The 14684-nt window shown below is 33.8% G+C and overlaps 1 protein-coding gene across 1 annotated transcript; it reads right to left on the reverse strand.

Annotated features, from left to right (window-relative positions):
- Positions 1 to 345: 345 nt before the first annotated feature.
- On the reverse strand, positions 346 to 2916 carry LOC115446793 (larval cuticle protein LCP-30). The gene is made up of 4 exons (XM_030173592.2): positions 2747 to 2916; positions 2506 to 2600; positions 1954 to 2214; positions 346 to 976 (listed from the first exon to the last, which is right to left on the reverse strand). The coding sequence occupies exons 1-4, from the start codon at positions 2759 to 2761 to the stop codon at positions 754 to 756; spliced, it is 594 nt and encodes a 197-aa protein (XP_030029452.1). The 5' UTR covers positions 2762 to 2916; the 3' UTR covers positions 346 to 753.
- Positions 2917 to 14684: the final 11768 nt, after the last annotated feature.

The following is a 14684-nucleotide window of genomic DNA, read 5'->3' on the forward strand; positions in this document are numbered from 1 at the left end:
TTACATTTTAAAGAACATATTAAAAATAAACATTATGTAAGTAATCGATGAAATTAATAATGTTTTTATTTCGTCATGAATAGATTATACTAATTCATAATTGAAGAATAAATCAACTGACAAGATTTTTTCTTCACTAGAATATTGAATTCGTAAACTTTTTATAAAAGAACTCTTATTAATTGATATACAGAGTTTTATGTTGCATGTGGGTCATTTTGCTTGATATTTGGTATACTTATAACAATGTTTATATTAGGTATCTTATAGTCTACTGGGTACATGAAAAGGTAAATCATCTTATATAGTAAGGGTCTGAGAAGAAAAAAAGAAAGATATTTTTTGTTATATCGAAATATAAATTTATTATCACATTTCATAAATAAGTATCTAAATTTCATAATTCTAAGTTCTTAAATCTAAAGTATAAATTACAATTACCTAAACAAACACAAGACATTCTTTTTATGTCACATTCATGACTCAATTTTACACACTTTTGTACTTCGAAACGAAAATTCTAATTTTAATATCCACATAATGTCTTGAGATTCATCAACGTCGACCAAACGATATCATTTTGTAAGGTAAAACCGAATTGAAATGTCATAATCGTGAATAATATTGTTGGTAACAAAAAGGAAGTTAAAAATATTGCAGTCAGTCAGTGCAAGAGATTAATTGAGGTGAAACATCTATTCCGAAAATACTGATTACGAGGATGATGGTGGTATTTTGGTTCATTCTCTACGGTTAGTTGACCTTCTCTAACACCCATTTGCCGGAATAGGGTGTTTCCAATCGGCGAGTTTTGGGGCGGAAGCCATTCTCGTCGGCGGTGTACTCGACTCTGTACATGAAGCCGTCGGGTCCAATATACTCGTAGAAGCCTTGAGAGGCAATTCCTTCATCGATGGTGTTGGGGTTCTTGAGCACTGCGTTCTCCTTGGCACGAATTTTGTTTTCAGTCTCGAAACTGTTGGCAAAAACACAATTTCTTTAGACGATGTTTTACGTACATAGTTTTTAAGTTAATCATATGAAATTATTATCCGAGGTATTTATTAAAATATCACAAAATTTATTAGAAAATTTTAAACTTCAAATCTATGGTTTTTGTTAATGTAAAATTGAGTCTAAATGCTCTATTCTTTCTACTCTCAAAAATAAACACCACTCGACACTGATATCAATTCATATGTCACTCTTTATGTTATAACAATTCATAATGTCAATTCGATCTTCATAAATGATTATAAATAGCGTTGAACTTTAACCCTTGTGTACTGCCGTTTTGTGTAGTCGGTCAAGGCTACATTTTTTCGTCTGCAAATCGATCTGCTTTGATGCCACTATAATCAAGGACTATGACCGCATGAGATTATTTCGCTACAGTAATGAGACTATCGATAATTTGTCTATTACTCATGGCATCGATCTTTAAATAAATATCTATATTTCTAGGCTAACAGTTCTATTTGAATATATCTATTTTTTATAGCTTCATTTCTTTAAAATATTATATGAAGTTTCGAATTACTCCTTTGAAATATAAGTAAAACTCCACAAGTGAACTTTTCGCGGCAAAGAATTCTTGGTATGTGAATATTTAACAGCTTGACATTCAGCGAGACAAGGTTATAGTCTGTTTAAAAGACGACAAGCTAATAAACGTTATAGATAACCCGTATAGTATGGTAATTTAATTATTTACGAGATTCATCTAAAAAACAGCATATCAATCTTCGTTCTTAAAATTGAAAAACCTTTGATACATCTCCTAAACGATTTAGGACTATAAGAGCTAAGTCTGTGCCTTTTTCTATATCTTTTTAAATATAAATCCAGAGATTTCATCAAACCTTCTTTAATAGAATAAACAAAAAAGCGAATAGTGTTTTTACGGCATAGTCTGAAACGCACGTGCCTAATCTAGAAATGAGAAAAACTTACTCAAAATCGTATTTGTCCTCCATGTAGTTGTGCTTTTGGCTGATGATCTTGATGCCATTGTTCTTGTAGTATCCGTCCTTGTAGAAGGGCAGGTCCTTGGGCGGTGTTAGTACCAACCTATACTGGTCTTGGACTGTCTCTTCAACAACGTAGGGCTCGTCTTCATGGGTGTAAGGTCCAAATCCGCCATCGTAAGGGTTATCCACGTGGATGTAAGGGTTTGGTATATGAATGTATTTGCCCTCGTCCGTAGGAATGTACCTTGAGAAATAATTTTATTCTTTAAATGCTGTTCTTAAGAGCTACTTTTGTATAACTGTTTTTTACGAAAACCAAAATATGTTCTTATTTTTATATAAGAAGTAATATGAAATTGATTATTTACAAATATTGTATAGTTTTACAATAAATTATTAATTCAGTTAAATGTTATTTGTATGTGAGTCCACGCTGGTTCTATTCAAATTATTATCATAGTTTACAATATTTCCATCGCTAAACTGGGAAAATATCCAAATTAATAGTAAAAAGATGCAGCTGACATTTACTTACTTGCCATTATCTCCGAATCTGTATGGATGCCATTTGCCATCATCGCTAGGCGAACCCACGACAGCGACGATGCAGAAAGCGAGCACGTACTGTACCTAAATAATAATATATTTTACATTAAATATCCAGAAAAAAATATATTGAAAATTCACACTTAACCCAAAAATCACATAGGGTTTTGGTAAAATATTAAAAAATATATTATATTAAATTAATAAATAAAAACGTAAATCCTTTTTACCTTCACGGAAACCATTTTCAAAACACTGCACGAGTTTTTAGATTTAAAAAAAATATTGAACTAATATTACAGTTCTTCAGGCTTTACACTGCGAACGATCGCGAGATCACTATGCGGAAATCTGTTCACGGTCACTGCTCGCTCCGTGTACACTCCTTAGAGAATTTCAAATCGTTATGTTGATTTCGAAATCGACGCTACGCTTTTATACATTTGCAACATCAACTCATCTCTTCACAGAGAATACATGTGAGCGATCCGTGCGTCACGCGTACACGTCACACAAGTTCACATCTTACGCATTTTTTTTTATCACAACAGCATTGTCCGGCCTTACTTTATTGGGGGATCGGTGTCACATACAATCGTAAGCTCTAAACGCGCTAATCCGGTGCAAGCATTTCGCTTGATAAATTTCGTGTCCAATAAAAATTATGACCGCAATGTCTGTTTTCGGCAGTTTTTAGAAGGCCATAACGAAGAAAATGGTTTCAATTTATGAGATTCACCTTTGTGGGGACGAATATTTTGGTTGTTCGTGTAACCCTACCATATCAGTAGAGTTGAACAATTACAATACAATAAAGTTATTTTTTTTTCTCCACCGTGTTTACTCGTAGAATTTTATTGAAGGTAATTTACATCAAATTGACTATGTTTTCATTATAATTTTACTTTAATGCCTAAATTATTGAACTAAGGCAGAGCATTGGTGCAATCAATATTATCAGAATTGATTTGCGTCCATTGATTGCTGGTGTTAGAAGCTGTTGTTATCTATTCATTATAATGTTTCAATGTATTAATCTGAATGTTTACATTCTAGACCATTTGTTATTCTAATGATGACTTGTAGTACTTGTATCCATCCGTTTTGAGTTTAATAGAGGTAATTTTTTATTGATAAATTATATACAGGTACAAGATAAGGGAGGTAGCATTGATCTTTAAATGATGTTAAAGGTGTCTAATGTGCATATATTACACATTACAATAAGAAATCAACACAATATTTATTGAAGAATAGGATATTATATTATATGTATTTGAATATGTAATGCTTTTTAGATATTACATGAGAAAACAGTTTTTGTTACCTATTTTTTATTTATTAATATTGATCTCATTTTATTTTATTTACATGAAATATATTATGCAATATTTTAAATTAATCCTTATTTCAACTTTCATACCCGACCAAAAAAGACTGTATATCTTATTAATTTTATTCGGAATAATTAGAATTACTTATAAAGCTTTTTGCACATAATTATTGGACTTAATTTTATCTAGTGTTTTCCTTTATTTTGAAAGTTACTTGTGTTTTCTTTACTTTGTACTGTCATCTGTTTTATGTCCAATATAAAATGTGTGTAGTTATACGCATAAGCGACTTAATTGGAGGAATTATTATTATATAATTATAATTAAATATTCTCATATACCTTGATTTATCATAAGTGTAACTATGTTCGCTTATGTGATGAATAAAGCATTTTATTTTAATGTTACTTTTTATATTTATATATACATCCTAAAAATATCAATACATAACAAAAAAACACTAACTTGATGGTAAAGTTATTATTTTCTTTAACGTTATTAACTATAATAATAATGTAGAAATTCTAGGGTTAATGTAAACGTGGATAATCATTACATTCTCGAAAGGTATTTTGCCTAAAATGTAATCGGAAAATACATCATTGTTTTCCGTCTCATGACATATACATAAAATACGATAGATATGATTATGAGCAAATATACGTCATACTGTTTACGTAGTATTCTGAAAAATCATAAAATATTCATTAGTTAGTTAGCATTTCAATGACAGTATTAGAGAAAGGTTAAATTGGACATAATAAAACTTAACATCTAATGTCTCAGGATTGCGAGCGCAGTGGAATACCAAACATTTCTTTGTAATTTAAGGAATGGTGTTGCTACTGTTTTTGGGCGGTCGTATCGCTTATCATCAAGCGTACGGCTAGCTCGTCTCGTCATTTAAAGCAATAAAAAAAGGTAAATATTACCTCATTTTTCGGGAGCCATATTAAAAAAGAACCCTAATAAGATCACTTTTTCTAAAGCATTTGTTATGTTATTGCAATTAAATATCTAGACGAGCATGTCCCTTGCTTATGGTTAGCGATACAACCCCCTTTAAACAGTAGCAACACCACTTTTAATTACACTAGTTATAATGTCCTACAAACCGGAACACAACAGTGCATCTGTATTAATCTAGGACACTGTCTCGCCGTGTTCCAAATATCATCGTAATTTGTTTAATTGTTTCTACGTTTTGTAACTAAAGCAACACCATACACAACTTTGAATTACGCTAGTTACAATGCTATAAACTGGAACACAACAGTGCATCTGTATTAAGCCAGGACATAGTCTACCCGTCTTCCAAAATTTATTAAAATTCGTTCAGTTTTTTCTGCGTTTACTTCTTACTATACAAACATTTTCACAAATTTTCGCATATACAATATCATTAAGATATTTCGTACACGGGGAACAACAGGGAGACTGAATCACCTCTTCCCTGAAGGTATCAGGGCGGGTGGTCAATAAACCCGAGCAAAAAAGCTCGAGTCAGAGAAAACACTGAAATTAAGGTAATAAGTAATATTACTGAAGACGCGACAAATACCTCTTAAATAACCTAACAGTAAGATACACACGTAACAAAGTTACAGTATGTAGGGCAGTACAAAACGATAATTCAATTTAGATGTAACCCACATAAACTCCTACAATCACATTCCGAACTTACCTTACAAAGTTTCACACAACTTGTTATTTGCATAAACAAGAACGCTAAGTTCCAAATGATGGGACTTACCCACAGAAATTAATGCTTTACAAAGAGAAATTCATAAACTCGATTTAGAACTATGCGATTCTAATTTATTAGCTTAGCTGTCGTAAAAATCAAATAAGTTCCGCGTACAGTCAGACATATAAGTAGCTGAACGAAAGTTAATTTCGCCTATACGCGTTCAGTTTAATTAAAAATATTTTTTACCTTTGTGAGCAGTAAAGTAAATCTGTTCCATTTTATTTATATGAAGTAAACAAAAAAATTGCTGTGAACCCAATTGAAGAAATTGGATTTGAAGTTTTGAATTTTTTCAGTTACTTATGTGTCTGACTGTACATATTGACATTATTAACATCTTTATATGTAAGAAGATTATGTTTTGATCTAATTTCAATAATATTGTGCAAACCTAAATATTGTAATATATTCTCAGGCAGTTTTTTATTGCTTTAAATGGCCAGACGAGCTTGCCGTTCGCCTGATGGTAAGCGATACGATCGCCAATAAACATTAGAAACACCATCCAACACTTTGAATTACTAAGTATTGCTTGGTATTTAATTGAGATCGCCATCCTGAGACACGAGATTTTATATTTTTATATCCTGAGTTTTTCCTGGCGGTATTATGAGACTTAAAATATAATGTCTCAGAAAGACTAGCGTGTACTCCTTTTGCTTTTTTATTTTCGCTGAATTGTTCTAGTGTCATGCAGTTTACAGTTCTAGATAATCTAGTTCGATTACGGATAGCCCTTTAACATCAAGTGAGCGAATCAAATTCGTCTGATCCTTCAGTGAAAAAAAAAAATATATATTAGGAATATAATAAAATCTTAAGTTACATCAACACCTATTGATCATGTTCCGATAACGGACATGCGTACATTATTTACTACTTGATAAATCAATGGAATTAATTCGTTTCAATGTGACTGGTTAGTTTTAACAGCAAGTTCTTTAACTATACAATATTTGTTGACATATGCTTCTGATACAATAGTTATGATTACTTCGACTGCCTCGATGGCGTAGTTGTAATACGGCCGCGGTATGATTACGATTGCCGTGCTGAGCTCCTGGGTTCGAATCCCGGGTCGGGAAAAAATACTGTGACTGGGATTTTCCATCTTAATATTACTCAGTTGTAGCTCGGAGTCAGAAAGTTGGTGGTGTGATACCGTTGTGCCTTAGAAAGCACGTAAAGCCGTTGGTCCTGTGCCTGATCTCTCTCCGGTCATCTCAGATTGCCATCTCACCGGACAACGAGAGTAAAGGAACAGAGAGTGCACCTGTGTATTGCGCACACACTTGTGCATTATATTTCCTGCGCACCTAAAAATTCCGCGGTGGCCCTCTTCGGCGCATTAGGGACGACTGCGGTCTTATTTCCTGCGTACCTAGCTGAAGTTCGTTGAGAATTGAGATTGATCGCCGTGGCCGAAATTCGGCTAAAAAGGATTCCGTTCCAGGATCAGCTTGTGCATATCCTGTTCCAAAAGGCCGGCATTATTGTGTCGACTGTTGAGGAGTAATCATCTCTCGTCAGCCGACATTCTATTGGACCTCACTCCGCTTACCATCAGGTGCAGTGAGGTCACTGTGCCGTGCCCGTGCAAAAATTGTATAAAGCTGAATATTTGTTTGAACATGCTATTCTCAGGAACTATTAAACCGATTTTGATTATCTTTTACTAATAGGAAGCTACATTACTCCTAAGTGCTATATCAAGCACAACGCAATCTAACCGCATCAGTATTTTGTAATTAAAATTTCTATTGGGTGTTGCTACTGTTTACGGGCGGTTATATCGCTTACCATCAGGCGAAAGGCATGCTCATCATGCAATTTCATTAAAAAAATATGGTATATAATCCTTTTTTAATTATCCTGTAAATTCTGGCATATGTTTACTGTTTTAAATGTCAGCGAGGTGAATGCCCGAGTTTATTTTTATATTAAGTTGTCGTCATATCTAATTAAATTAAATTGATTTTGAATTTGATTGTCGATATAACGTGCCTTTTAAAGTCCATTTTATCAAGATAACACATAAAGTATTTAGAATATATTTTTAGGGTGTAATAACTATTTAAGTACCTGTTAATTTGGTATTGAAAATAATCCAAATGGGTAAATTATATCTCATGAATATCGGTTTATTGTACTATAATGTTATAATTTAATAATAAAACATATTTTCACTTCATTAGCATGCGCATTGAACATGCTTAGGTCTCAAAGAATTTCCCGTTGACTTTGACATCAAAGTTGCCTGACTCATGATGTTCGAAGAATCAATCGATACAAAACAATAATTGAAGCGGCGATAGCCTAGTTGGGTGTGGAACGGACTGCCAAGACTAATGTCCGCAGGTTCAAATCCCAAGGGCACACACCTCTGACTTTTCTAAAATCATGTGTGTATTCTTTGTGAATTTATCGTTCGCTTTAACGGTGAAGGAAAACATCGTGAGGAAACCTGCACATCTGAGAAGTTCTCTATAGGACTTTCGAAGGTGTGTGAAGTCTACCAATCCGCACTAGGCCAGCGTGGTGGACTAAGGCCTAATCCCTCTCAGTAGTAGAGGAGGCCCGTGCTCAGCAGTGGGCAAGTATATAATACAGGGCTGATATTATTATTATTATTATTCGGTATTCATTATTACTTTACTACCTGGAATTTCAATTTTGTCGGTTATAAATTTTAGAAATGACCACAAATACTACGTAGGGTTTTGATTAAATATTCTTTTTATTACTTTATTATAAGGTAGTTTTACCCATGTTTTTGATATTTTTTTTATATTGTGTAAAAATATACGTCGATTTTATTGAATTATTTTATTATAAAATTTTATATGTTGCAATTAATTAATCAAAGGTTTCTTTTTGAAACGATTATTTGAATTTCTAAAATGAAGTTGCCCTTCAAGGGTTCCGTTACCTTAAAAAATCCTAAATATAAAGTTGTGTGAAGTTATCGACATGTTTACATTCCTTATTCGAATTAATTCAACTATTAGCTTGGTTGTGCTCAGGGGCGGCTGCGGTCGCAGACTAGACACTTCAACGTCAGAGGAAGCCCGCAGCCGTCCCTAATGCGCCGAAGAGGGTCACCGCGGAGTTTTAGCTGGTAGGCCGTGCATAGGTTAAGTTGTATATAGGGTTAGGGACTCGGCCCGGCGGTCGCCCGAAGGTCACCATCAAATCCGGGCGGCTCAACGCCGGGCCGTAAGGCACGGTTACCCCAGCATAACCGCTCAGTCGCCCCCCACGAAGGCTGGGCGGTAGTAATAAGGCACTTTCTCCGCGAAAACAAAAAAAAAAGCTTGGTTGTGCTCTCACATTCTTTATTCAAATAAAGAACAGCATGAATCAATTCACTTTTATTTCGTTCTTCAAAAATGCACCTACAACAAAAACATTTTCACATGCGTAAAAATGCCTTATATTTTTTAATCGTATTGAAATAATATCGATGTAAATTTATTAAAACAAAGTTTTTATTATCACCTCTGTGACCTGGCGGCGCCAAATACAAGTACATTAGTGCGTCACCGGCGCCGCTTGATAAAATTTTCCCATGTTTCTGTAAACCTACTTGGACATATTTTTGTGACAAATAAACAGGGTTAATTCAGAGAAAAACATCATTATTTGTATATTATTAATATAACACGACACAAATAGACACATTTGTATTAATGAATTAGAATAATAAAGTCGTAACTGCGTCGGCCGACTGCCACACGTCTAGAACAAGTTGGTCTGATTTAAATGATATTTATGATGGAGAAATTTGTAAATTCGGCTGGAATTTCGTTTTATAAAAAAAAATATCTTAAGAAATTATATATATTATATAGATGTTACGGTGTGGGACGTTAATATAAATTAGGATAACGTTTTGATGATTTTGAGCTTATGCGTACAAAATATTTCATTTAAACTACGCCATTGCGATTTTACAAAAGTTCACATCCATACAAGAAACTAAGTGACTCTGTGTTAGCCTTGTACGGCTGAACCACTGAACCTATTTAATAATATTTGTTAAGGGGATAGTTTGAGGCCTTGGGTAGGCTACTTTTGTCCCGGAAAAATGTATAGCGGGACTTATTTCCCGGAAAACTTTTTCACGCAGGCGTAGAAACGAGCCAAAACTATTTACAAATGTATCCAAATGAATAAATGAACTATCGACTCTTCAGTACTGTGACTTCTGCTCTACGTGTTTCGCCTTGATAAGTCACATTGATAAACATTAACGATTTCTCCAAATGTGACCATCAAACTTAGTAATGTGATCGTTATGGGACTCTTGCTGCGTTATTACAATTTTCTACATAACGTCATCACGTGGATCAGAAATTGTACCTTTTTTTTATTTGACAGTTCAAGCACTCGTTTTGTTGTTTATATGGTGCCCAATAATAGTTGTGTCGCCCTCTAAATACGCAGGTCAGGTTGACTTCTAGTAAACACAATGAAAACAATTTTATTTAGGTCGTGTATACTATAAATGATCATTTTTGAAACATTTTATGGCATTTGACTATTGATATAGTCTATATATCAAAATATTAAGAGCATTGTTTGTGTTGTTACTAATATTAAGTACCATTGAGGTTTTTTTATAGTATATATTGCTACAATTTATATTAATATTGAAAGTTCAAATCAACATAACAGATTATACTTGAGGTAAATCAAATACGTTAAAATAAAAAAAAATCACATTGCATGGTTTTGTTGTGCACAAATCATAAAGATTATGACGATGGTGGTTTTGGAAAAATTACCCTATTTTTATTTGGGAAAACCCGCCATTGCGATCTGACCAAAGGAGACGATCTGATGAGATCAGACCATGATTTCATGCATAGATATTGTCAGATGGTTTTTTGGAAGGCCCAAGGTGCTGATGCCACTCGGGTCGATATACTGATTATAATATTATGATGGGTTCCACGTCTTTTTAATTTAGAATGACAATAAAACCAGAGCATGGATTTGCTTCATTTGTAAACAGCGCCTGGCGTCTTGCTCATATATTACTTGGTAAATAATTATAGCCTATTGTATATTTTGGTATTATTTACACCTAGTACCAAACTTTAAATACTTCCGTAGCCTAATTAAAACGAAGGCGATTTTTCCAAACACTTTAAAACGTCGTAAAACTATTTCCTTATACTAACCAGAACGAACATTATTTTTCATCATATTTCTTCAAAACTTACCAATTTTTTGTTCCAATGTAAAAAATTATATCTCATAAGGTATACAGGTCAGGCAATCTAAAGAATGTAAACAAAGAATTAACAAACATATCTACCTATCAATAGCGTACCTGTGAATCTGTTATGTTAATTTGATGTGACTGCGTAACGAAGTAGCGCGTGCACGTGGTTTTTTGTAAACATTTTAATTGAGTGAAAAATAAACCATAAGAGTTATTCTGCCACCTAAATATTTTTTCTGGACTTTTATGATTTACAAATTTATTTATCTATTACAGATAAATTATTTGAAAAGATTTATGTTCTGTGGCTAAGGATTATCGGTTTAAACAAACCGTTATAGCCTTAGAATAAACACAATAAATCTATGTATCTGTATGCCGATATGTCCTAATTCCCTCCTTATTATCTTCTCCAACTTCCCAATAAACTGTCATTCATGTATTTCACAATATAAGCAATAATTAATTGCTTCATCATAAAAACTAAGCCTCGAAAATAATCGAAATAAACGAAACATTACATATAAAAAGGTCTTCACACAAGGACACAAAACATTTTTATGACTCCAAATATAACTACCGTGAAATTTTAAAATATCTTCAAGATTTGTGATAATTGCACCTGCATTCCTACAATACTTCTACCTGGCTTCAAGGGTTTTTTTCTGGTGTAGCAAAGTATGTGATTCGCATCTGATAATAATCGCAGTGGAGTCCACGTAGACTGTCCGCCAATAACAAACATTCCACCATTATCAAAATGCCGGTCAATCTTAATGAATTTACACCGACAGACCATGAAACGTGCCTCTGACTATGGAGTTTTTCGCTATTCGTGTACAACACTGTGAGCCTGTTGCAATATATTTTATACGATGTTAAAAATTGGTAGCCGTTTTTTCGATCGGCCGTTTGCCTAATGTCAATCTCTGTGGGGAATAATATGAATCCGATAGCCATGTTTGAAAAATCTGTGTGAACTAAACTTTGTTATCTTCGGATATCATTGCTTCACACGAATGATTATATTAAATTAATGGTGATCTACATTCTTATCTAATCGTAAACAAAGTAATACCAATAAATTATTTGCCAAATTCCACTCTAAATATGTCATTTTTTATTATGCTTACTGTATTCTTTTTAGAATCACTAAATCCGTTTCGGTTTGTTTTTATTTAACTTTGTTTTTTGCTGTGGGTTGGCGCCGTCTTCGCTCTATTTTTGTGATTTCAATATTATAATGTAAAATGTCATTTGGAATTAAAATTTGCATCAAATTCGTATTAATTATGAGGGTGTTTCTTTCCTGAAGATTGGTATTCAAAGTTATGGCGTTTGTTAGATACATCAGCCAACGAGAGATTGCATTATATTGATGGAGAGGGGTCAATAGGGACCTCTGCTGTACATGACCACAATTGACGAAGACATATTATTTGACGTACAAATTCTGAAAGAATATTACGTGTGTTGTAGTAGAGGGAGACATGGCTATACCAATCTCGCCAGCCGCTGTTTTCTATGACAGTAGTAATGGGTTAAAATACCTCATTTACGCTATATCGTAAAGAAAAAAATGGCCAGTTTTAATATTATATTAAGTATGTAAACTGTCTATTTTTTAATTTAGGTAAACGAGTATAACATTAATAAAAGTGTTGTTTATGAGTTTTGAGGAATAATCGTAATATTCAGTGATACCTATTTGGCGAATATTGATTTTTGTGTACATGGCAAACACACAATAAACGCCAATTACTCCTGAAGTGGTAGGCAGATGCGAAGCTTTTGCAGCCACTTTTCGCCATGTGGATTTCGCCTTCCATAAGGTAGATCTGATGACGAGATGGACCAAAGCTTATCGTGTTATTCGGCATAAATTTCGGACACGGTGCTTATATAGAGCAGAAAGATTCAAAATCACTTTACCCCACCCAGAGATCATACCCTGGAACTCAAAACAGCAGTTGTACCTCAATACAACTACGCAACAGAGGCAGTTGTTTATAGCAATCGTTTCGATAAAAAACGTATATGTATAATGTAAGGTCGCAGCAACACGCTGGATGCAGGTCCCTTTCGACAGGTGCGTCTGGTAATCTTTAGGGGAGGCGTATGTTCAGCAGAAGACTTTATGTGGCTGATGATGATATTGTGTGAGGTACCGTCTGGTAGTAGATTCGATCCCTATACCGGAACAATTAATATTTGTACGGTCCCTACTTATATATACTCAGAGTATTCGTACTGAGAGCTCCTTGTAGGTTCTGATACCGGCAATACAAAACTTATATCTTAATTCCTAACAGTGGTAAGGATGATATGCATATTAAACAACGATAATGGAGTAAAATAACTAATCTAAACGCTAATCATTGAACGAAATCAAAATTCAGATCTAAATTAGCATATCATCATGCCATCATAAATAAAAAAACAGCCAAAGAAACAAGAAAAAGAATATTTAGATATATTTTTTTGTATCAATCGAACTCTAAATAATCGCTTCTCTACCGGATTTATAACACAAATATTTCTTATTGTTTTTAAAATTTATGATTTTCGTGGTTTATGGTAATTTATATCACGAGGTTTGCAGACACACGTTCAATCAAAAATGCAGTAGTTTTTCCCCAACGCATTTCGCTAGTAAATTTGGGTTACCCCAAAGTTTAAATATTTATTTATTAAATTTATATACCTAACGGAACTATAGAAATAGAAAGGCCGCAAAGTCGCTTTTATTCTTTCCACAGTTTAGTAAATTGAAGGTATTGCTTTAAAAGACTATTTTTTTCTGTTTCATTGGGCAGCGTCTTAACTTGGCTCAAGCGTATTTGACAAATAGCTGATACTCTGATATTCTATGACTACCAGATAGTTCATAAAATGAGTTTACAGACAGAAAATAAAGTTGACAGTCAATTTTGTAACACCTCATGCTAGATAAAATGAATTACAAGTAAAACGTAGATGGATATTACGGTAATTTGGATGCGAACTGTTGATCTACTTACGCATGCCAGTATCGACTAACGTGATGTTATGCGAGTATTAGCGCTAGTGACTGATCAGGTTTCATAATCGTGGATATCTCATCCTCTCCAGATGACCGTCCTGAGCCGAGGTGGGTTGCCCCCAGCATGGTCGCTTGATTTTCAAGGGTTGCAAGCGCCTTAACGGCTCACCTAAATGTCCGGTGTGTTTGTATAAGTCAGCTCTTGCCAGGCTAACAAATGTAGGGCTAACAAATGTAGGGTATAAAAAAAACCCAGGCTAATTTCCTAGCTCATACTTCGCGAGCCGTTAGTCGTACGCCGTCAAACCAGTATTTCTATACAAATGCAATTTTATAATACCACCTGTTTCATCTATCTATTTTAAATGTTTTGTTCATCGGTAGCTATGGGCGCGTATTTAACACCAAGTTTTTTTTTATATAGAAGATATTTTTTTCTCTAATGTCACTGCATATTTTACCGCATATTTGTACGATGAGCCATCGACAGTATTATATTGAGTCATTTCTTAATATTAAAATTTAATATTGATTATTGGAAATGTATCTCATAAAGTTAATCAAGAAATCAATGATATTTTGCGGTTACTGCAACATTATGTAGGTAGATATTTGTAATAAACCGCGTTTCTTTTTTGTATTTGAAAGGACGAATATCTTTGAAAGCGTGATAATCCGCACGAATGACTACGGGCTTCTTGGAAGTTTGAACCATAAAATCGACACTGGATGTCGTCCCAGTTCATGCAGATCTTTTGTTACCAATGTGCATTAAGGTCATATCATTTTCATTATAGGTATCCGAAATCTATCTATACATAAGTATAATAAA

This window comes from Manduca sexta, chromosome 25 (assembly GCF_014839805.1).
Source record: "Manduca sexta isolate Smith_Timp_Sample1 chromosome 25, JHU_Msex_v1.0, whole genome shotgun sequence".
Taxonomy (NCBI): domain Eukaryota; kingdom Metazoa; phylum Arthropoda; class Insecta; order Lepidoptera; family Sphingidae; genus Manduca; species Manduca sexta.

Excerpts from the sequence above, each read along its gene's own strand:
- LOC115446793 (XM_030173592.2), bottom strand. Across the intron at positions 2,215-2,505 it reads AGATTCGGAGATAATGGCAA|GTACATTCCTACGGACGAGG; the intron begins GTAAGTAAATGT and ends TTATTTCTCAAG. Across the intron at positions 977-1,953 it reads GAGGACAAATACGATTTTGA|TTTCGAGACTGAAAACAAAA; the intron begins GTAAGTTTTTCT and ends TTTTGCCAACAG.